Genomic DNA, 23,060 nt, shown 5'->3' on the forward strand with positions numbered 1-23,060 from the left:
CCAAAAAACCACAAAGAATCCATGACCTCACACACATATCTCATATTCTAGTATTCCAAACCCTCTCTACCTACGAATCGAGGACAATGCCCTTTAAAGCTTATCAAACATAGGGTTTTTTCTCTTCTTTCATAGGTTAAGTATGTATAGGCACACGTTATATATATAAATATGTATACACACACTTATATAATAACCCATAATAACTTAAACAACACTTTCGATTGTTTTAAATAAATAAGATAATTTCATTTATTCACTGAAAGTTGCATTACTAATAGCAAATACATTAAGGATTTGCAACAAATACCATAGATAAAAGGAATTTTCTTCAAATATGAAAAGATAATACTATATAATACTAGATACGTATAAACAAGCATATCTAACATATAATAGTTCCAAACCCCAAGACAAAATTTATACCTAACTAGAACATTTATGAGAAATTTCAGATTAAAAATACTCAGAACTACAGAGAAAGAAACTATGAAAACAAGGAAAATACTGACAAGAAAATTTCAGCGACAGAGACCAGATCACATAGAAGAGAAGAAGTTTTAGAGTTTTGGAAATGGGAGAACGAGGAGATAATGAGTAGAAAGTGATAGTTAACTAATGATGTTTATATTACTAGAATTGGAGTTTGAACATCCTAGTCGTTATGTGTTTAACCAATAATTAATTAATAAGTTGTTAGTACTATTAATTATGTTGGTTGAAAAAGCTTCTACTATGCCATACTTTGAGTTAATTTCCAAATTAATATAATTACAAAAACTATTTCCCAATTTAATATTTTTCAAAGCTATTCCTTGATTTAATACTCCTTGTAAGTTGCGGACTTTTAACAGGTGAAAAAAACCACAAACTATGATAACAAGTTTGTAATGACAAGGATATGTTGACACAACAATTCCTCTACCTTTCTCTATTTTATTTACCTTATTGTCTAACCTCTATGCTTTCTAACATTACCACTACTAGTTTTTCTATTTGTCCACCACTCTTGAATATTTCTTGTCCACGCTTTTGAACATCTCTCACTTTGTTTATTTTGGCTCAAATGAACATTGTCTGCCACGCTTTTCAACATCTCTTGCTTTCGAATATTTCCTGTCCACGCTTTTGAACATCTCTCACTTTGTTTACTTTGACTCAAATGAACATTGTCTTGCACCTCTCCATTCTCAATTGGATATGCCTCTAACTGAAGTACTAGTAATTAGTAAAATGCATAAGTTTTTATTCACATAATTAGTCCCAGGATTATTACACTATTTTATTGTTAAATTAGGACATGCTCAAGGTGATTGTAATAACGGACAAGTGAGATTTAAGGATTATAATTATGGGAATTTACATGAATCCAAACTTTGGCTTGGGTTTTGGAAAAGTTAAATTGTTTGCAGTGTTGGATCAATTTCCAATAGAAGAGCTTTCGAAGACCGTAAATTAATTAAAAATCTCAAATTTTTTGAATGGTTAAATCCAACCAAGGAAGAAGTAAAAAAGATTGTTAATGTGGAAGATAGGTATAGGGACAGAAGGTAATGACGGCTTTGATTTGGAAGGAAAAAAGAAAGGGCTTAGTTTGGTGCATATCTAAAATGATTATAGTTTCTCGAACAAGCCATAAAGAGCATTAGGTTAAGGAATAGTGTGAGGACCCAAAAATTTTCACATTTTCTCAACATTATTTTATTTCTTTGATTATATTTTATACTTTCCTTGGAAATATTGAATTTTCTATGCATTTTTACAAGTAAGTATAGTTTTAAAATCATCTTCCTAGTATGAGTTAGTGTACGTTGAGTTTGAAGTGTATTATTGACGTGGGACCCGCTAGTGCGGTAAATGCGTTATATTTTGGCAACTTGTTGGAGTTTTGTATTAAGTGATATTATTTTACGAGGTGTTAAGAGACAATTAGATGTTAGCTAGATTAATTAGTATGGAGAGACAAGAAGATAAGATTAAAGCTTAGAGGCGCCACGTGTCGCGACCCGATTAGTGAGTGGACTTTGACTAAGAGTATTTCACTTTCCTAAACTTCAATTGTCACCCAATCTCTATCCCATTTTAAGCTTCCTTGGCCGGCCACCTTGAGGGAAAGAAACCAAGAGAGAAACTTCATTTGTTCTTTCCCTCCATCAAAGTTGTTTATTAAGGTGGATTAAAGGATTGAGTGGAGTGATTTTGAAGGGACAAGCTCCAAGCTACTACCTTTCTTGTGGTTTTAAGGTATTTTGCCTAGAACATCCTCTTTACTTCAATTAATTGCTTATTAGTGGTTTTTAGTTGCTTTAGATGTTGTTTTGTGGAAGATTAGCACTTGAATGCATGAATTCCAGCTTGGATGATAACCTGCCCTGCTTCTGTCAGGTTCTATTTCACCTTGTTAGAGGCCGAACTAGCCTTAGCACAAAACATAAAAGTTGTAGAGAATGATGTTTTATAGTTGCCTGCAAATGTTCAGCTCAATCGGAGCAACGTAGCCTGTGAAAAGACCGAAATACCCCTGCTACCCTGTTTCTGTCCGAAAATGAAAATCAGCCTCTGTAAGTGGTTAGTTTGACCAGGGATATTACCGAATTGGTTGATGATGTCTTCTTAAGAATTATAGTCTTGTATCTTAGCTTTCAAATGGCTTTGGAATTACCTGAATTGGAGTGTGTGTGCTGAGATATGAGTGAATAAAGCAGGACTGCTAGTTGATTTCTGCAGTGAATTTCGAATTGGAAAATCTGGAGTTGTTTTGGTAAATTTGACCTAATTAGGGTGAGAACTGGACTGAATGGTCTTCATAAAAGTTGTAGGTATTTGTCTTAGCTTTTCAACGCCTCTAAGAACGCCTTAAACGGACTTTGGTAGCCTGCGATATGGCCATTTAAAGGTAGTATGGTTAATTAGCCAATTAGTTGGAACTTGGTTCTGGGAATTGGGAATTTGACTAGGTTACACTGGAATTTGGACTAAGTGGTCTTCATCAAAATTGTAGCCCTCTGTCTTAGCTTCGAAATGGTATAAATTACATCCCAATCCGATAAGCATAACTTCGGATGTGTCCGTTACGCAAAACCCGTCAAATCTGTCTTTTGTTAAACTTCATTTCCGCACATGTTGTTAGCTTGATTTTTGTACTTATATGACTTTGAGCCTATGGAATGGCTATTGAAATGAGATGATATTGTGTGTGACTTTGGGATTGATTGAGGAAAACAATGAAGCTATAAATGGCTGGAAAAATAGGTAAATACAAAGGGCGTGCTGCCCAAATTTTCGCTCGAGGGCTAAGTTTCTATTTGAATTTGTATATTTTTGTTTGGCAAATACTATGACCGTTTTCCATCTTAAAACATGATCCTTCTTCAATTGGAAACTCCAAATGTTTACTTACACTTACCAAATAAAAAGGAGTGGTTTAGGGTTTTCTTCATTAAGACATTTAGTCTATAATATCTACTTGAATATGAGATGATTTTGAACCATATAAACGATCCCGAAAACAGTATTTCTTAGCCTATCTAGTTGGATTCCGACTTGTCTTTGGTTCAACTATTTCCATTGGAAAATTTTATAACCCTTTTGAGTTGGGTTTTACGTTTCGACTATGAAACCCTAGTTATTTTTGTCCACGGGTCCAAATGTCCTCGTTTCACTTTAAAGTCTTTTATATGTTCTACTCATCAATTGTCGAGTTCTTTGATTTCATCTAATTGTTTGTGTTAGATGAGCTGTAATATTCTTTCTTGTTTAATCTTAGGTTTTCTTGGTGACTAAAGATAATATCCGGAAGGATATTTTGCACGTTGTTTTGTGTATATAGGTGAGTGTTCCTTGTTTGTTATATTTCCTTGACTTATTGGCTTGTTATTATTGATTGATAATGTGTTAAGTGCTTTCAATGATTGTTAAAACGAGTTTTCTAGGCGAGTGTGTACTTTATCGCACTCGACCTAAATAAATGTGAAATTTTCAATGATTAAATGCTAGTTGCGCATGAATGTAAGCCGTTTGGCTGAACTGGGCCCTGCCCTTCGTTACCGATCGACTCGAGCCAGAAGCGGACTCGATCGGGCGATATGGTGACCCTGGGTGTGAACGTTGGTATACTCGAGTATTACCTTGTAGGTTGGTGGAGCCTGACCAACATCCAGGAGGGGGTGAATGAAATGAAACGAACGAACGAACGAGGGTTTTACTTACAAAAATGCATTTTCAAACAATTGGAGGAATAAGGGGAAATGTCAGGAGAACGAATGAACGAACGAAAGCATGGCTCCCTGTGAGCCCGTATCCTTTTAATGAATGTGTTATTATCGCTTTCCATTGTAAATGTTTCTTGAATTATTGATACTCTATGTTTAATGTATTGGATTGATTGTTTGGTTATGTGTTCGGAACCTCACTGAGCTTTTAGCTCATCCCTTTAGTTTTGTTTTCCTTAACAGGGAAGGCGAACCAGGACGGGAGTTTTGGATCGACTAGCCTAGACTAGTTTCTTGGTTTTCTTTTGTAATGGTTCTCGCCCTAGTGCTTGGCACGGGTTGGATGTATGAAGAATTGAGAACCTTTGTATATTCGATGTTTGTACTCTAATGTACATAAGTTTTGCGTTGAGTTTTAGATTGTCATTATATTTATTCCTGTATTTTATTTCGATTTTAATTGAGGACTGAGGTGAACGACTGAGTCCCGGCGAGAGCTGGGCAGACGGTCCGCCGAACCCTCTGGTTCGCCTTAGGGGGAGGTGGGGCTGTCACAAATAGTCTAGAAAGTCTTGTACTGGCAAATAATTTTGGTTATAGCATTATTGTGGAAATTAACTAAATTTACTTTGTAGTGCTTATAAGTTTACTCATTATTAAATAAATGATTCGCCAACCAATTCACTGTCTTTTTCTTTGCGGTGTTAGTTCACTGTCATTTACTTTTAGTAACACCTAAACTAAAACCATTCCTATTTCCTGCTTACACATATTTTCCTTAACCTTGGACCTATTTGGCAAAGGAGTTTTTTGCCAAATTTTTCTCCTATAAGTTTTTTAACAACTTTACCTACAATAATCTCAAAATATTGCTCAAAATTTTTAAAATACATACTTTAAAATACCCAAAAATATACAAAAAAAAAAAAATTAGCTTCCTTCCTTTTTTCTTCTTCCTTCCCCATCTCAACCCACCACTATCTCTGCTGTCACTGACATTTCCACTGGTGCTAGCTCCTCTTTTTTTTTCTTTCCTTTCCCCTTTCGCTCTCTTCCTCCCCTTTTCTCCTTTCCTGCCCTTCTCCTCCTTCCTTTCCCCTTTCCCTAGCCATCTCCTCTCCCCTCCCTTCCCTAACCACCATCCCCTTCCCCCTCCCCAAGTGCGACCATATCTGGTCACGCCGACCAGAGGGGGAAGGAGATGGCAGGGAGAGAGGAGGAGGGGAGGAGAGGGGGAGAGAGGAGAAGGAGAGGGAGAGGGGGAGATGAAGGAGGAGAAGGAAAGGAGAGAGAGCAAAAAAAAAAATTTTGCCATTGGTCGTTGGCGACGTCAACCAATCAGTGGGCAAGGAGGGAGAAAAAGATTGTAGTGGGGTGGGGAGAAAGAGGGGGAGAGGAAGTAGGAGAAGGGAAGGAGAGGAGAGGGAGGAAGGAGAGAGAGAGAGAGAGAAAAAGAAGTTTCTACTACCGATCGCCGGCTACTGGTCAGTGGGGGAGAAGAAAATTGTAATTGGGTGGGGAAGAAGAAGAGGTAAGGAAGGAAAGAGAAAAAGAAAAAAAAAAGAAAATTTTTTTAAAGAAAGATTTTTACACACCTCAAAATGTTTCTACAAATTATATAGTAAGTTACAGTAAAATGTTGGACAAATATCCAAAAAATTCACTTATCAAATGGGGCCCTTGTGTTACTTAATTATTGTAAGCATAAATTTTAAAGCTAAAACATAATTTTGTTAGTTTCATAGTGATAAGTTTTTTCGAAGACCAAGCAAAAATATATATAACACTAGATCGTAAGAAAAATATGTAATGCTAGTCCAAATGTTGGAATTTAGTGGTGCAAAGCATAAGAAATTATTCCCTCCGTTCCATTGAAAGTGTCATACTTTTCATTTGGGATGTCCCAATTGAAAAAGTCAAAGCACCTTTTAATCTCTCTTTACAATATAACCCTTCTTTCTAATCATATGCATGTTACCATTCAAATTTAAAATTTGAATCTATTGGGATAAAATTAGAAAGAAAAGGTACAGACATCACAATCAAATCACTATTTTAAAAAAGTTGAATACTCCAAACATGACTAAATTATTGAGACGGAAGTGAATATTGACAAGTTGACCAATCATGCACCACATGCGTTCAAAAAGGTCATCAATTTGCCTAAAATTTGCCAATTTTTCAAACACGTTCATCAAAAAGGTCAAAGTGGGACAAAACTTAATGTTTAAGGATCAATTTGTCTAGAATTGGAATTCTGATAGTAAGAATTATAATTGATAAGTGCAAGCTGTAGTAATATAGAAGAATTTCTACACCAATAATCAAATAACAGCCACCCAAAAAAAAAAGTTCCACCAAGTACGATGCCTCAACGTTCATATATGACTTTCACAATCAGAAGTCACAACCGACCTCAATCTCAAAGTCTTAAACCCTCATGCATAGAAGTATGCAAACAACAAATACAACAAACAACATTTTTACTTCCCCCAAAAAAACCACTAAACTATTAATGCAAAGCCTCTGGTTCAATTTCTTCTCTTTGGCGCTTCTCGTTTGGCACCTTCTTCTTCCCTCGATACTCTCTTTTTCCTCTTTCCCACACACCACAAGAGACTAAGTCAAAACGGAAAATACTTAGGTACTGCCAATCTACAAAGCTACTTATAAATCATATGGTAAATTCAAGAGTTACGTAAGAAAAAATGAACGGTGACGATAGAAAGGAGGAAAAAAAAAAACAAAAATCCACTTGACTCCTGAGCTACCTGGTTTATAAGGTAATCTTGAGATTGAGTGTAGACAAATAGTTTCAGTCTTAACCCCTCCAGCTACTACACCTACAAATACTCATTATTTCTCTCCAAACTTTTTACATCATTTCTAACCAAATTCTCTGCAGAAAAAAACCCATTAGTCTTTATCCTTTTTTGCTTCAAAAGAGAAAAGTAAAAATGGTGCAACTACATGAAAAAGATGAGATGGAAACGGGATCTATTTTCGAAGATGAAGAGAGCAAGAAACCCAAGTTGTGCATCAATGATAACATGGATGTCCTCATTGAGATACTGAAGAAAGCTGATGGCCGGTCACTAGGCGTAGCTGCGTGTGTTTGCCGGCTATGGCGTGCTATAACAAGGAATGACTCGCTGTGGGAGCACCTGTGCTTCCGCCACTCTTCGCCCCCGCCGGAGGCAGTGAAGAAGATGGTGGTTGCGCTGGGAGGGTACAAGAGGCTGTACATGGTCTGCGTGAGGCCCGTTCTAAACAGACTTTTTGGGAAGTTCAGAAGAATGAAAGTACTAAAAGGCAGTGGAGGGGGTGGTTGTGAGTCGGACTCGGACCTGGTCAGGCGAGTCTGGACTCGACAGGAGGTGGAGCTTTCCTTGTCTTTGTTCTGCGTAGATTATTATGAGAGGGTGCTGCTTAGCGCCGGCGGCGGTGGTGGGAGTGGAAGAATCGGCGACTCGTCCGCACTGTCGCTTATGTTCCTCTGCGAGGCGGTGAATGTTTGATTGCAGCCGTTGACATGATGGTTTAATTTCAATCAAAGGGCTATTTTTTTTTCCATTTCACATTCTTTTTTTTCCCTCAGTTGTGATTCATTTTAATTACTATGTTTCATGCAATTTTATTTGCACAAAACAAAAATAATTATGTCCATTCATATGTTTTCTCACTATTTATTTCCACAAATATATATCGTGTAATGGAGTCATTGATTTATTATTGGAGAGAGAACTTATTAGTGAAGTCCATGTATCGTGGATGAAAATTTTTTCTATCATTCTTTTCTTCGTAGCCTTGTATTTCGTGAACAAATTATTTTAAACTTACTGCAATTCAAATGTATTTTGTTTCGATGGAAAATATTATAACATTTTACTGTAAAGTCGTCTTTTTTAAGGCACATTTTACTGTATGTCTTAATGCTAGTTATAAGTAATAGCAGTTATGGAGTCTTTTTTTTAAAATGAACACTCTTACCTTGTCCATGGTCCCCTTTTCCCTGACTTTTCTTTTCCTTTTTTCTGGATTCCCTCATTGTTCATAGATTACTAAGAATTCCTTGCATATGCTTCTATTTTCTATCTTTTTTCAAATAGTTATTGATAACATCCTATGGAATATTATAAAAATTATACGGATAAGGGAAAGAGATAGCTAGGTTAAGTGATTCAGGAAAAGGAATATAAGTAAAAAATTTTGAATTTAAATCTTTCCACTTACATTTAAAAAGAACACACAGACAAGTTTCGGTGAAATGGAAATTTTATTCCATTCAAAAAGATTAACTGAAAAAAGATGTTAATAAGTAATAAAAAGACAAATTTTAAATGCCGAGGTCACTTACTTCACCCAATAAATAAATAAATAATAATAAGAAATTTAAATGCAATGAGTGCCTTCAAAGAAAACAAGAATATGACTATCGAAAAAGTTGTTAGACATACAATACAACATATTAAGAGGAATTAATTTTATTAAAAAACAATAACGCCCAATAAACTATTTAAGGATTTATTGCAGAATCTTAGAGGAAGGATAGCCGAACCTTGGACGAATCTCGTGATTGTTAGACCAATTTTTGGTCTTCGAAACAGGGCCCCACGACTTTATTATATTTATGGTAGTCTAATAAACAATAAATGGGCCATGACGAACCAAACCCCTATACCATAAATGGGCCAGCAGGAATTAAACATCTGCTAGTAAAATTCACATATGCTCATATATTTGAACTATTTTAAACGAATAATTGGACCTATTTATTGCCCATATGTAGCATTTGAGCTCACCCAATCCAATTTACAGCCAAACCTACACGCAAGCTACCGTTAGTAAACTGAACTTGGCGGACTCGATTCCCATAATATCACCAGTTTGAATCGGTCTAAGAGTTCATTTTAGTTTCCATCTCTCAATTATACTCAAACTAGTTTTATACCCGTTCGTTGAACGGGAATCTTCAAAAAATAATAAATTATTTAGCCAATTTTATAAAAATATCGATATGAAATATAAACTTAATGTATATTTTATTATAACCTTTCTTAAATACAAACTTAATGTATATGAAAACTTACAATGAAAATACTTGTTTAAATCCTATCTCTTCATACAAAACAAATAGAAAATAAAACCAAAATACACAAAATGCAAGATATGTTACTAAATGCTTACAATTGAAGATGAACATGTCTTTTTAAAAAAGAAAAATGTATATCAAAGAAAGATATACCTGATAATCAAGAGGAGTGGAAACCCAAAATCGATGCTTTAATGTGCCAACCGCTTGCACTGGAAATACCTAACCATGAATTTGATGCTTGAAATTCGTTTATTAGAGGCTATATGTAGGCATAAGAATTGATAAGCATATAAAGAGATATTGATAAGAATATTAAAAGTAGTTTTATCTTAATTTAAGTTGCTTAAAGTACGTAACTTTGGGTAGGAAATAAGAATTGATAAGAATATAAAGAGATATTGATAAGAATATTAAAAGTAGTTTTATCTTAAATTAAGTTGCTTAAAGTATTTAACTTTGGGTAGGAAAGAAGAATTGATAAGGATATAAAGAGATCTTGATAAGAATATAAAAAGATAATAAAAAATAGTTTTACTAAAGGCGTGCATGTTAAAGAAATTATACGGGTCATATCTTGTTATACCTAGAAGTTCACAAACCAAAAGTGAAGCAAGCGGCCACAAATATATGATTATGATAGAATGACAATCTACCGCAAATATAGGACAGAATGCTTAGGACGGTTATAAAGACGGTTTTATAAGTCATACATGGATGATAAGAACGGTTTTATATTTGAAATTAAATTTAGATAGATAATTGATTTCATGTTTATGAAAAGAGAGAGATAAGCTCCATATAGAGCATAGGTTATTTAAAAAAATAAAGGTGGATATTGAGATGGAAGAGCGTAAGTTATTTTATAGAGCGAGTTGAAACTACTTGCCGTGTCGTTAAGCCACGTAGGAAAGAGAAAATATAAAATGATAAGAATGAGAATATGACTTTATTATATATATATATATATATATATATATATATATATATGATTTCAACTATGATTCATAAATCTGTCCCATTTAGTAAAACTGACAAAACTGGAAGAAAAATTTATGCTTTAACAGCTAAAGTGAGACACATTTTGTAATTATGTAATACAGATTTTATATAATCAACACTAAAGCAAAAAAGACTTTATTTAAGTGAGACAAATTTATATTCAATTACGACAATGCCCCCACAGTTGCTAGTGAGATCATTGAGCCTTTTGACAAAAATTATGTTCTGGACAAGGTCAACCTAACAATGATGAGGGATTCTAAGAAAGGTAAAGGATGGAAAGTGGAAATAAAGAGTAAAGGGATTCTAAGGCATTAAACTATTGTTCACATCGACTTTTGACTATCAAATAATTTTTCGTCACAAATTAGCCACTGAACTCATTAACCAACACACTTGTGGCTATTTCATCGATTGTTGCTTTTAATCTGCAAAATAATCAGAACACATGTCAAAAATGCAAGGGTGTATTTGTCCACCACGGGTATTTTTTTGTCAATATACGGTACTAATTATTTTATAGAATAAGAGTAATAATCAATGAAATCACCACAGGTGTGCTTATTAGTCAATTTAGTTGCTAATTTGTGATGAAAATTGTTTGATGGTTGAAAATTGATGTGAACAATAATTTAACGGCTGTTATGATTTTTTGCCCTAAAGAGTACAAAGGCATCAACAAGTAAGCTTGTAGTGAAAGATTCAAAATGCAAACTAAAATTGTTGGAAATAGAAAGTAGTGATGGGGAAAGGGAAGAATCTACTAATAAGGAGAAAAACAACTCTGAATTTAGAACTGAGAAATTAGAGAAATAAAACAAGGATTTAGGAGTGTCATCGTCCCCTTTCGACAGGTTTGTCACTCAGATTTGTGAATATAATGTCTACTCAATCACTGCACCGTAAGGAATCAAGTATTTATTCACAGTGAAAAATTTTGAAAAAATTTTAATTTCGTTAAGTAGATATTCCTTTGATTAGGCTCCATGCCACGAGGAGTTAGAATGATACCTTTTTTATAGTTGCTAGGCGATGAGCTAAGTTCTTTGAATCTACTCGAAGCTATCCAAGCATCTTGCAAGTGATCCCACAAGCTTCTTAGTAAAAAACCTCTTTAGTAGTTACTGGTTAAGTTAGGTAAGTGTATAGGTGGCAAACAAATCCATATAACTAAATTTACTCATATCCGCTCATGAATAGATGGATATGGGTATCTTAGATTTTTGCATTTGGGTATAAGGAGTATTATTGGATAACCCATCAAACCTAATTTATCCATTTAAAATTGTCTTCTCCTAAACCTCCTCTCTTTTCCCACCCATTTTTTTTTTCAGATTCTTCATTTTGTCATGATATGTTGACCTTGGTCCCTAACTTTTGATGTTTACAAAACAATGGATAATACTAATATCTCTTCAAGAAATACTTTCAGCTATGAAACAAATAAGATTCAAAGTTCAAGTGCATTGAAAGGAACAAAGGCTGCTGAAAACTGTCGGACGCTTGGATCGGACGTCCGATACTCTTTGCTCAACTTCGGACGCATGAAGAACTCCATTACCGGACGTCCGAAAGAATTAAGACATTCCACCTAACTCACTGACCTCTTTCGGAAGCAAGCATCGGACATCCGATAGGATCTTTCAAAGTCGACGAAACCATCAGACGCTGAATATGTCTCCACCGGACGTCCGATAGAAACAAGATGATTTCTTAAATCTCTTTGTTTGCTGTCGGACGCATAAAGAGTTTGCACCGGACGTCCGATAGATTTGAAGAAAATCTCTTAAACTCACTGCCTGCTGTCGGACGCAAGAAACCAGACTACAGGACGTCCGATACTCTAACAGCTAGCTGACTCTTCAACTACTTTCTATCCGTTGGAAGCTTTAATAAGGCACTTTCTTGGTCCTATATAAATAGTGGTTGGTCATATACTATAAACAACTTTTGCACACTGAAGATACAAAAGATCTAGAGTAGTTTTAGTGAGAAAACACTCTCCAAAGAAGATTTGTAGTCTTAGTGATGTGAGATTCATTGTAAGTTTTTCATTTGTGAGTGAATATTTCATGAGTGTAACTCTGTGAGGGTTGTCCTGAGGGATAGTAAAACTTCCTAACTTGACTGAGTGGAGTTCGGGGTAAGGAGGAGGTGAACCTTCCTTTGTACACAAAAGTGATTATAATTCATCAACTTGAAGAAGTTTGTTTGAATTAATCTACAAGCTCAAGAGGAGTTAGGTAGTTAATTGGTTTGCAATTCTTTCCTTTTTATTTACTTATTGTTACATTTGTGATCTTTACATTGCTTATCTCTTCCACTTGGTTATTTTCGATCCTTACATGATATTAACTACTTTGTTTCATTATTATTATTATTATTATTTGTTGGTTTTATCTTATCATTTTAGTTTATCTTAGTTTATTAACTTGATCATTTTTCAGTATTACCAATTTATGACAAGTTTTAGCCTCTTTTCCTGCGTTTTCAAAATGAAAATTTAAATTTACACACGGAAAAAATGTTAGGGGTTCAAAATTTTTGGATTAAATTTTTAAGTTAACTTTTATAATACTTAGTTCAAATTTTTATATTATTATTGTTCAATTATTAAATAGTATGTAATTTTGCAACATAAAGTACGGATGGAAAAAAAATTGGTAATTAAGTTTATTGAACATTATAAGTAAATATTTAAAATTAATGATGGGCGCAAAGGGTGGTATAAATTGATAACTTAGGGTTTGTTTGGATAGAAGATTATTTGTCAAAATTTATTTGCTTACATCACCATTACAATTTCCAACACACCTTTTTATCTTTCCAATTACCTTTTTATCTCACATACATCACATTATAAAAAGTGTTACAGTAAAAATATCTCAAATAATTTACAATTCAAACAGAGCCTTAGTTTGCAAAAATGAATTTAAATGAATTTACAAAAAGTTAAAATAAATGGGTTATAAATGGGTAATTGGATTACCCAATTCATTTTTTGACTTACCCATTTATACCCATTTAATTAAATGGGTACAAATAGATTAATTCACTTATACCCATTACCCATTTTAACTAATCCAAATCCACCCAAAGCACCCATTTTGACACCTCTAGGTAAGTGTTAGTTTTCTTCCAAGATCTAGCTCACAAATAAACTAACAAGTTGTTTAAAGAAGAGAAGAAAAACCTCAGTTGCCAGAACTAGGAGTATAGGTGTCACAATGGGTGATTTGGGCAAGTTTGGGTTGGATAAAATGGGTAATGGGTATAAGCAAGTCAACCCATTTATACCCATTTAATTAGATGGTATAAATGGATAAGTTAAAAAATGAATTGGGTAACCCAATTACTTATTTATAACCCATTTATATTAACTTTTTGTAAATTCATTTAATTTTATTTTTATAAACTAAGTTATCAATTTATACCATCCTTTGCACCCATCATTAGTTTTAAATATTTATTTATAATGTTCAATAAACCTAATTATCAATTTTTTTCCCATATGTACTCTATGTCGCAAAATTACATACTATTTAATAATTAAACAATAAGAATATAAAAATTTGAACTCAGTACTATAAAAGTTAACATAAAAACCTTAATCTAAAAATTTTGAATCTCTACATTTTTTCGTGTGTAAATTTAAAATTTCATTTCAAAAAAATAAGAAAAGAGGCTAAACTTGTCATAAATTGGTAATTGTGAAAAATGAGCAAGTTAATGGGTGGGGGAAGAGAGAAGGTTTGGGGGAAAACAATTCTAAATGGGTTAATTGGGCTTGATGGGTTATCCAATAATACCCATTTATACCCATATGCAAAAATTTAACATACCCATGCCCATCTATTCATGGACGGATATGGGTAAATTTAGTTAAATGGGTTTGTTTGACAGCTATAACTTAGAGGAACGACTAGGAGAGAGGAAGAGAGACGATGTGTCTTCCATCTTTCCCTAACTGATACTCACTAACTTCCTCTCTCATGATTTTCTCTAAATCTCACAGATTGATATTATGTGGTTAGTCTTTCAAATTTAAGTTAACAGAGTATTTATAGACAAATTAAATACTCTAATTTTCTTGAGAAATGCATAAGTGGTTTCCAAGAGAATTTAATTTTCGTCTTTTAATACAACTCTTGTTTTAAAAATGTTAACTTTATTAGCAGTATAAGTCCCTCAAATTTAATTTGTCTTTCAAATAAAACTATAAATTATTAAAATTTATCAATCAATTCCCTACTTAAATTCCTTTTAATCTTGCTAATGGAACCCCATTAAGTTCACATACACATTGGCAACAAGTTATAACTCTCAAAATAAATAAGAATTAAATAAATTAAAATTTCTTTAATTAATCATTGATTCAACTAACTAATTTATTTATTCTTATAAATCAAGATTGGCATCTAGTGATTATCCAAGCAATGAAAAAAGTCAAGTTGATAACGTCACCCTTTCATGCACATTCTCTATCTAATTAATATATGTCACTATATTTATCTCATATTAATGTAGAGTATGACATTTGTGGCAACTCTAATATGACTAATGATGATTCTTTGTTACCAAAATAAAACCCCATGAAGACGGACTTAGAAACATGTTTCTAATATCTATCCACTTAGAGCCAAAATTTCTTTAAGTTATACTTCAACAAATGGTTATCAAAGATATAACTCCTCCACTATTAGAGGCAGTATGTACTTGTAAATTACACACTATCCTTACATGATTCATACTATACCCAACTAAATAATTTGAGCCACCCATTTATGAAAAGCAATCAAATAGAGTCAAAACATGGTTATCCACATTCGAGATTCTATGGTAAATCTAAGTCTAAAGATCATTTACACTCTTGATATTTTTGAGATTAATCCATTGACACTCAAATAACTATCATCATAAAAATCTCTATAAGGATTAATCTAGTAAATTTGATCATTTTATCAAATAATCATATACTAGTTTAGATGTTTTCATATTATAATATATGAGATCTACTATTTACTTCAAAAAGAAAGAGGCATAGTATATATTGGTCTATCTGTATTAATAATTTCTTATCTTATTAATACTATAACTAAAAATAAGAATAAACATAAGTCGAATGAATGTCACCATCATAGCTCTTATGATTTCACTTAATTAGGTTTAATATAAAGACCTTATCATTCTAATATAAATCATATATAATTGAAATGATAAAGATGCAATTCATTAATATATAAATAGTAAAAATGTATAACAAATCCCTAGAAGTCAATCAGTTTAAGGGCATACATACTAATAATCCCTACTAACATAGCACGGGGAAGGGTTGGATTAGGTGGTAAAGGTGAGAGGGGTTGTAAGTAAGAGATCTCAAATTCAAAACTTTTCATTAAAAAAAAAAAAAAGGCTCTTAGAGAATATATCATTGATATTCAAATAGTTTTCCACGTAGTATACTCTAATTAATTCAACATGCATTATGCTACATTCCGTAGGTCATAATTCACGGCACTATGACTATGTGCCGCTGAAGGAGAAGTGATGCTTAATGTATTATTATTACAGGCATATATTATTGACTATCAATACTTATTTATTCATTTAATTGTTTTCCTTTCTTTAAGGACATTGCATGTATCAGATTGAACTTTTAGTTGAATCTAAGATTTTTATATTTAACTGGAATAAATATAAAGCACTAACCGCAATGTATTTTTTAACAAGCATCAACAGAGAGACGTTTATTATAACTGGTAAGGTAATCAACATATATACGATTATCTTGAAAAGATCTGCTTAATGCATGTTGTGCTCGCTACATCAGCCAAAAATAATTACATTCTCTTAGTTTTTATGTGATTGATTTGTGAGAGTAAAGAAGTCTAGAAAAAAGTTATTATTATCCAGGGATAGGTTTCTTGAAGGAAATGGCTTACAATTCAGTTCTTGTAATTTGACGGAAATGGTGATGTCTAACTTTCCTGATAGCCTATCAAGGGAACCAGTCAAGTATATGTTTGAATTCCACATCCATCCTGCTATTTTGAACGCAAATTGTTGTATTTGACTATTTTCTACTTCTGTAAAATTGATGTTAATCTTCTCTTTAGTATTCAAATTCTATATGGCTGCATTTGGATTAAGGAGTTTGATGAGGATTTAAAATCCTCTCAAATCCCTTTTGTTGTTTACATTATCTAGGCAGTATTTGGATTTGTAAATTACCAATTATTCTAGTATTTAAAATATATTTTAATAGTTGATGTATTACAAAGTCAAATGCCTATTAAGGAATCCAAACAACTAAGGGGCGATTTGAACGAGTCTTTGTAAGAGATACAAAATGATAGCAGTTTAATTTAATCAAACCAGTTAAGACGAACTGCTAGACCAAACAATCAAAGATAAGAGGTACTTAAAGAGTAAGCAGCAAATTCCTTGATATCTTTTAACATGATGACGGAATGAACCTGTGGCAACAGCTTGAAGGACTTGCCATGAGACTGACTTCTAACCACGTGTATGTGACCTAAAGACATACTTCCAGAAAAACCACACATGAAGTAACAACAGGCTTGTCCTGAATGCATGCTCCAAAACCTTGAGAAGTGAAGCAGCTATTCCTTAATCAGGGTGCTAAAAGTTCCTAAAACAGCAAGCTTGCCCAAGCACCAATAAATGCAAAGCCACCAAAAGGAGCTAAGGTTGCATATTTTCTGTCTTCAAGGTAGGCAACAGCATAACACCTGCAAACCCAGGATTGGTTGTATTTTTCAATGTAATAAGGATCTTTCTCATAATTAAACATTTAATTCCAGAGTAAATAAAGCAGGAAGAGAGTATCTGATACTTGAATTTATGTTGGCTCTCCAAATCAGAGTACACAAAATTGAGAATAAGAAAAACGTGACTTCTCCCATCTGTTTTACCAATTGTATTGAACAGCTTTCTCATGGCTGAATCGTGTTTTTGGTATGATCTGGGGCACCATATTGAACCTCTTTATCAGCATTTCAATGGCGACCTGCTTTCTAACCTTGGATACCAAGACAAGATAGCAAAGTGGATCCATAATGGTGTGTTGAAATGGCCTTTGGCAGGAAATTCAATACTGAGGTAAAACTGTTGCAACAACAAACTCCTATTCTTGTGCCAACTACAGATCCAGACCAAACTACTTAGACGCCTAGTTTTGCTGGCAAGTTCACAGTCAGCCCTGCTTATGAAGTTTAAGCTCGTTCCATCCTGTGGTGCCTTGGTGGAAATTGGTGTGGGATAAACATCACATTCATAGATTTTCTTTTATCCTTGGCTATTGTGTAAAAGAAGGCTGCTCACAAGGGATCAATTGAGAAAATGGGGATGTTTGAGTGGGTTTGCTGAACGTGTGTTATGTCATAGAGAAGAGAGAGAATATGCATCACTTGTTTTTCATGTGTCCAGTGGCTGCTGCAGTCTGGACTAAAGTACAGGCTTTATGTTGCGTACCCATGGAGCTTGGAAATAGAATGGCTAACTATGCATTGGAATAGCAAACATTTATAGACAGGCTTAGAAAGTTGTCTCTGGCTATAACAGTGTATCATATATGGCGAAAAGGAAACAAGGTGATGTTCCAGCAAGCTTCTGTTACTCCCATTGGTAATATAAATAGTATAGTTACTAAAATGAGATATGTTGGTGCTACTTGGCACGTAATCCCAAGGTCAAGAGTGAACTGGTGCTTGATCAAGGACTGGGGGTATTGCATGTGTGTTTTGACCATGAGTAGATAGGTTTTTGTAGATTCTTGTAATTACCTTGTCTTTGTATGGTCATAGGTGACTGTGTGATGCAAAGGCAGCTTACTGCTGCAAATGTGCAAGTTTTCTTGTTATATTATATGAAAGGTTAATTTTTACTCCAAAAAAAAAAATTTACTCAACAGAAACAGAACTACAAACTAAAAACAAAATGGAAACAGCTATTACCTATCAAACAGCATGCATGTTAAGTAGTTGAAGGTCTCCTACAAAATCATCCTAGGATTCATAAAGAAGAGGCTTAGTAACTAAAATAAATCAACTATCACAGGAGTAACTGATTTCCTTCATCATCTTCATCCAACTAGAGAAGAGTAAATTACTTCTCACTACATTGGATTCAAGAAAAAAGAAAGTAACAAAAAGGGCATTGATCTACTGACAGAGGCAGGGCTATGTATATCTGAGGGCTTCTCAACCAAACAGTGACAAGAGCCACAATCACACGGAATACATATTTAATATACCATGCAAAACAATTAAAGAACAAGGCTGAAGAGCATGAATACTTGAGAGGATAGGGATAGTTTGTTCAAGAACATAAAGGCAATTTGTGACAGCCATGATTGGCACATGGGCTCTAAACAGAAGGGCAAGCCCACAATCAAACCAAATTTCCTGATTCAACTGAAGTTAGATGTGCAAAGCAACAACCAACAGCATATTAATAATGATTTGAAGATAAACATGCTGAAAGTAGATCTTCTTTGGAGCAAATAATGCATTGCAAATAAGGAAATGCTCGATGTTTATCAACACCAATGAAATACATTTCAAAAGAAACACTAGACCTTCATAGCAAAATACAGAAGGATACCGCTAGAAGTGGCAAGATGGATAAATGGATAGTAAATGGTCTTAGCTAAATGGACAGTGGATAATAATAATAATAATCCAACTAAAACCAATTAAAAAATGGATGTCAATGGATGAGATTTAAGTGGATAATCTAAAACCATAATCCAACCATTTAACCACTTATTTTCTCAACATCTAACACTATTTATCATCCTCCACCCCTACCCACTTACACAGTAATATATCTGCATATACTCCAACAGTCCAACTCACACATGGATTAGGAAAAAATATACCCAAAAAAATGTGACCTGGTTGAAGTGAACTGATTTGAGCATTATTGAAGGTCAAGAACCCAACCTGATTCAAAATAACCTTGTATTTACCGATTGAAACCAATGGGTTCAGAATCAGAAACTAGGAAAGTGTCAGAGCAGCATCAGCACATTCTCCACACTTTTATCATCATGAAGCAAAATTGCCCACATTAATTGCTCAATTGGAGTTCAAAACAAATGCTTAGTCAAAATTCACACTAGAAGCTTACAAAATCACGTAATTGCTACCCATTTGCCAAAAAAGAGCAGCAGCCAGAGACTTCCACATTAGATGAGCTGGAATTCCAGAGTCATAAACTCAGAACTCTCTGTTGAGGTTTCAGGAGAATTATCCCATTTGTCGAACACTATATAGTCTCCATAGATGATCTGGTTCCCCCCCCCCCCCACCAAAAACTTTCTTTTCTTTGTTTAAAATGGATCTTTTGATAGCTGGTTTATGGTTTCCACTTTATTGTTTTGCTCTGTTTGGATACCTTTGATCAGAATAATGGATTGATATTCCCCAGAGGTTGTTCACTTGGGTAGTTATAGTGGAGAGACTTTTTTTTTTTCTAAATAAATGAATTTATATGATGAGGTGGATAATCCATTTAAATCCACCAAGTAAAGTGGGTTTAAATGGTCAACCATTTAAAGTCATCAAGAATTTTAAAGTCATCTAAATTAGGGATGGTAATTGGGGCGGGTGCCTGTGGGGCTAATGGGGCAGTGTGGGGGGAATTTTTTCCCCCCGTTTTAAAAAAATTAATAAATATATATGTACATAATTATATATAATATTTAATTTAATTAGTTACAAACTTAAAATAATGATATTATTAGTTATATGTATTATATAATGTATATTAGTATATGTAATATAATTGATATTATCAATTATACTAATAATTATACATGTCTACTAATAGAAATTATTAATTATTTATACTAAATTTACTAATACATTTATACTAAATTCCTAGTTACACTTTTTCTCAAAAAAAAAACACAATAATGATTTAGTGATTGTATTTGTATCAAAAGTGAAAACTTGGCTACTTTAGTTGTATTTGTTTTATCGTGTTGGATTGTATAATAGCTTTTATTTGATTGTTTTTATGAGTTTCAATTGTGAAATTACAATGAATAATAACTTGATGATGTGTTGATATTGTAGTACTTGATTATTTGCTAAAATTTGACTATAAAAAATTTTTATTAACCCCACGGGTGCCCCGCAGGGGAAGCAGGGCGAGGCGGGGGAAGCAGGGGACGGGGGACGGGGCGGGGCATTGCCATCCCTAATCTAAATCCATTAAGTCAGGATTATTTGGATGGATAATTGGATATGGATCAAAATTGCCAAGTGTAGATACCACTATGTCAGATCAGAAGGGCCAATTACCTTCCTGTGCTGACCCCAAATTTTAGCACCAATTCCAAGTAATTAAAATATGACTTAACACTTGAAAGTTTCCTCAATATAGATAGCACACCAGTGCAGAATCTCTTAAGAGGTTTGAACCTAACGAGAGCCCACTACATCAGATCAGGACCAATTATGTTCCTGCAATTACCCCAAATTTTAAACATGTTTGACGACCTAAAATAGTAAAATACGAACTAATACTTGAAAGCTTGTTCGGTATAACATGCATGCAGAGATTTGAGCCACAGCAAGTCCATCTCTTTGCAATTATCCAAATGCTGAAGCTTAACTAATTATTTGACGGTAAAACTTGACATAGAGATAAGTTGACCCCCTAAGGAGACCATATAAAAGAACAAATGGCAATTCCCTTAGCTATTGCAATGGATCTCTCCAACATTCTAAGGCATGAACATCATCACATTTCGAGAAATTTTCAGGACAGTCAGCATAAGTTTGCCTTTCATTATCAAACATTCACTCCATGACATTCACCTTGTAAAAACCACGGGTAATACTATAAATTATAGAATAAAATCTAAATTCATATACATGTCATGAAACATTATCAATCAGACATTCTTATTAGGCAATGTCGCTCAGAGAAAATCAATTTTAGCAGTCCTCAATTATCAGTCATACTCATGAGAGAATCACCAGTGCTATGGACAGGGATATCTAAACTTAATAGATTAACCATTAAATGAGATATATTAATTCCCATAGCACTTGACTACGTGCCCTGTGCTACACATCATTCCTCCACTAAATCATACAAGGGGTGGGGGATATACCAGTTTCTCTGCCAGATTCTTTAAAACTCATCAAAAGATCTTGATTGTTTACCTTATGTAAGACAAGGTTACAGGGATGTTTTACTTAAACCAATATCTAATGTACACCATCAAATTTGGACTCTCAAACATGTATGACTACTTTCACATACTTATGGTTAGCATTTTATTTTTCATTACCATCCTTCAATTTTTATCCATTAAACCCCAATATGACCAGATATAAAGGTGGCACTCAACAAAGTATAGGATGATTTTTAAGATTTCAAAATAAAGTCTCTTTCACTGCAACTTCCAGAGAGCTATGGCACCTTTAATCCAATTGCTTACAAGGTAGAATTATCTTTGTTATCAGTAAAATTTCAGTTTTTTGGACTTCGTTGTAATTAATGGACATCAGGCTCTAATTTCAGTTTGTGTTTCAACTCGTACTGCATCTTCAACTTAACTGTGATACTTCATTGCAGCGCATATGGCCTCTTATACTTTAGCAAGGACCGGATGAAAGGAATGTCTCTTTTAGCCATGAAAACTCGTAAGCACAACAAACTTTTTGTCCACCAAAGAAGAAAAAGAAGAAGGTAAAAATGATTAGCACTTACGTCCCAGAGAAAGCCAGAATGCCAGTCGTCAAAAGTCCTCCAAACTACAACAGAAGAACCAACAAAAAATAGTAAACGAAATAGAAAAACAGAAAAACAATTTATCAAAAGCCGCAGCCAAAACCGTTTTTCAAAATCCAGCTTGAAATAATAAGAGACAGAGGGCTGACTCACAATGTTAGGGCGGCTAGTCGTGGGAGCAGCAAGCAAGGCTGCAGTGTGTACCAAATGATATAATGATGCTGTCTGCCAAACCTTCCATTACCAGTTACGACAAAATAAGAAAATTTATAAAATTAGCAAAACACATTCTAAATAACAGAAAAATGCAACTGAACTTGTTTGTACCCTACAAAGAACTAAAGAATCAGAAAATTTCATCTAAACCAAAATCGAAGCCAAAGAAGAAGAGGAAACCTCTTTGTAACCAGGATTTTTGGGCTTGAAGACATGAGAACCATAGGTTCCCAACCCAAGTGCTGCCATTCCTATTTAATTAGACAGAAGAAAACAAAATCAAAATAAACGAAAGGGAGGGGGAATTTGTAACAGAGAGGAAAATACCAATCTTAATTGAAAACAGAGGAAAAGAAGGTACCCACCAGATATTGCAGCAACCTTGTGCCAAAGATGAGGATCCATTTCCTCAATTCTGCTGCTCTTTTGTTTCGACACAGGGATTAATGACTACAGTTTCAGTACCCCGTGACCACACCCCTACTGAGAAATTGAGGCCAAAAGGAAGGAAAAAAGAAAAGAACACAGAAACAAAGGAATTAATGAATAAAAAAGAAGAGAGCGTGGAGGAGGGAATCGGAGATTGGGGAAAGAATCGAAAGTTTACCAGACAATAAATAGACGAGTTTCTATCTCGCATTGTCATGTTTACAGGTGCAAGTCTATAAACTTTATGAAATACATGGGTGAAAAGAACGAAATATCTTTCAGAATATTTTTGAAAGGCATGTAATACGAAGATTCTTAAAAAATTGTATGTAAATATG

At 34.0% G+C, this 23,060-nt stretch overlaps 2 protein-coding genes across 3 annotated transcripts; one reads left to right on the forward strand and one right to left on the reverse strand.

The window, feature by feature from the left end:
* Nucleotides 1-7,044: 7,044 nt before the first annotated feature.
* On the forward strand, nucleotides 7,045-7,816 carry LOC113772525 (F-box protein SNE). The gene has a single exon (XM_027317137.1). It carries the CDS (start codon nucleotides 7,169-7,171, stop codon nucleotides 7,727-7,729), a length of 561 nt encoding a protein of 186 aa, XP_027172938.1. The 5' UTR covers nucleotides 7,045-7,168; the 3' UTR covers nucleotides 7,730-7,816.
* An 8,809-nt stretch (nucleotides 7,817-16,625) lies between these two features.
* LOC113770439 (transmembrane protein 256 homolog) lies at nucleotides 16,626-22,966 on the reverse strand. 2 transcript variants are annotated; one of them, XM_027314891.1, is made up of 6 exons: nucleotides 22,901-22,966; nucleotides 22,659-22,776; nucleotides 22,474-22,544; nucleotides 22,231-22,311; nucleotides 22,057-22,100; nucleotides 16,626-17,057 (listed from the first exon to the last, which is right to left on the reverse strand). In XM_027314891.1, the coding sequence occupies exons 2-6, from the start codon at nucleotides 22,696-22,698 to the stop codon at nucleotides 16,958-16,960; spliced, it is 336 nt and encodes a 111-aa protein (XP_027170692.1). In that variant the 5' UTR covers nucleotides 22,699-22,776; nucleotides 22,901-22,966; the 3' UTR covers nucleotides 16,626-16,957. The 2 variants fall into 2 exon arrangements, with proteins under 2 accessions (XP_027170692.1, XP_027170691.1); XM_027314890.1 differs by lacking the exon at nucleotides 22,901-22,966 and having other exon boundaries at nucleotides 22,659-22,880.
* Between the last annotated feature and the right edge of the window lie 94 nt (nucleotides 22,967-23,060).

This window comes from Coffea eugenioides, chromosome 5, assembly GCF_003713205.1.
Source record: "Coffea eugenioides isolate CCC68of chromosome 5, Ceug_1.0, whole genome shotgun sequence".
NCBI classification, from domain to species: domain Eukaryota; kingdom Viridiplantae; phylum Streptophyta; class Magnoliopsida; order Gentianales; family Rubiaceae; genus Coffea; species Coffea eugenioides.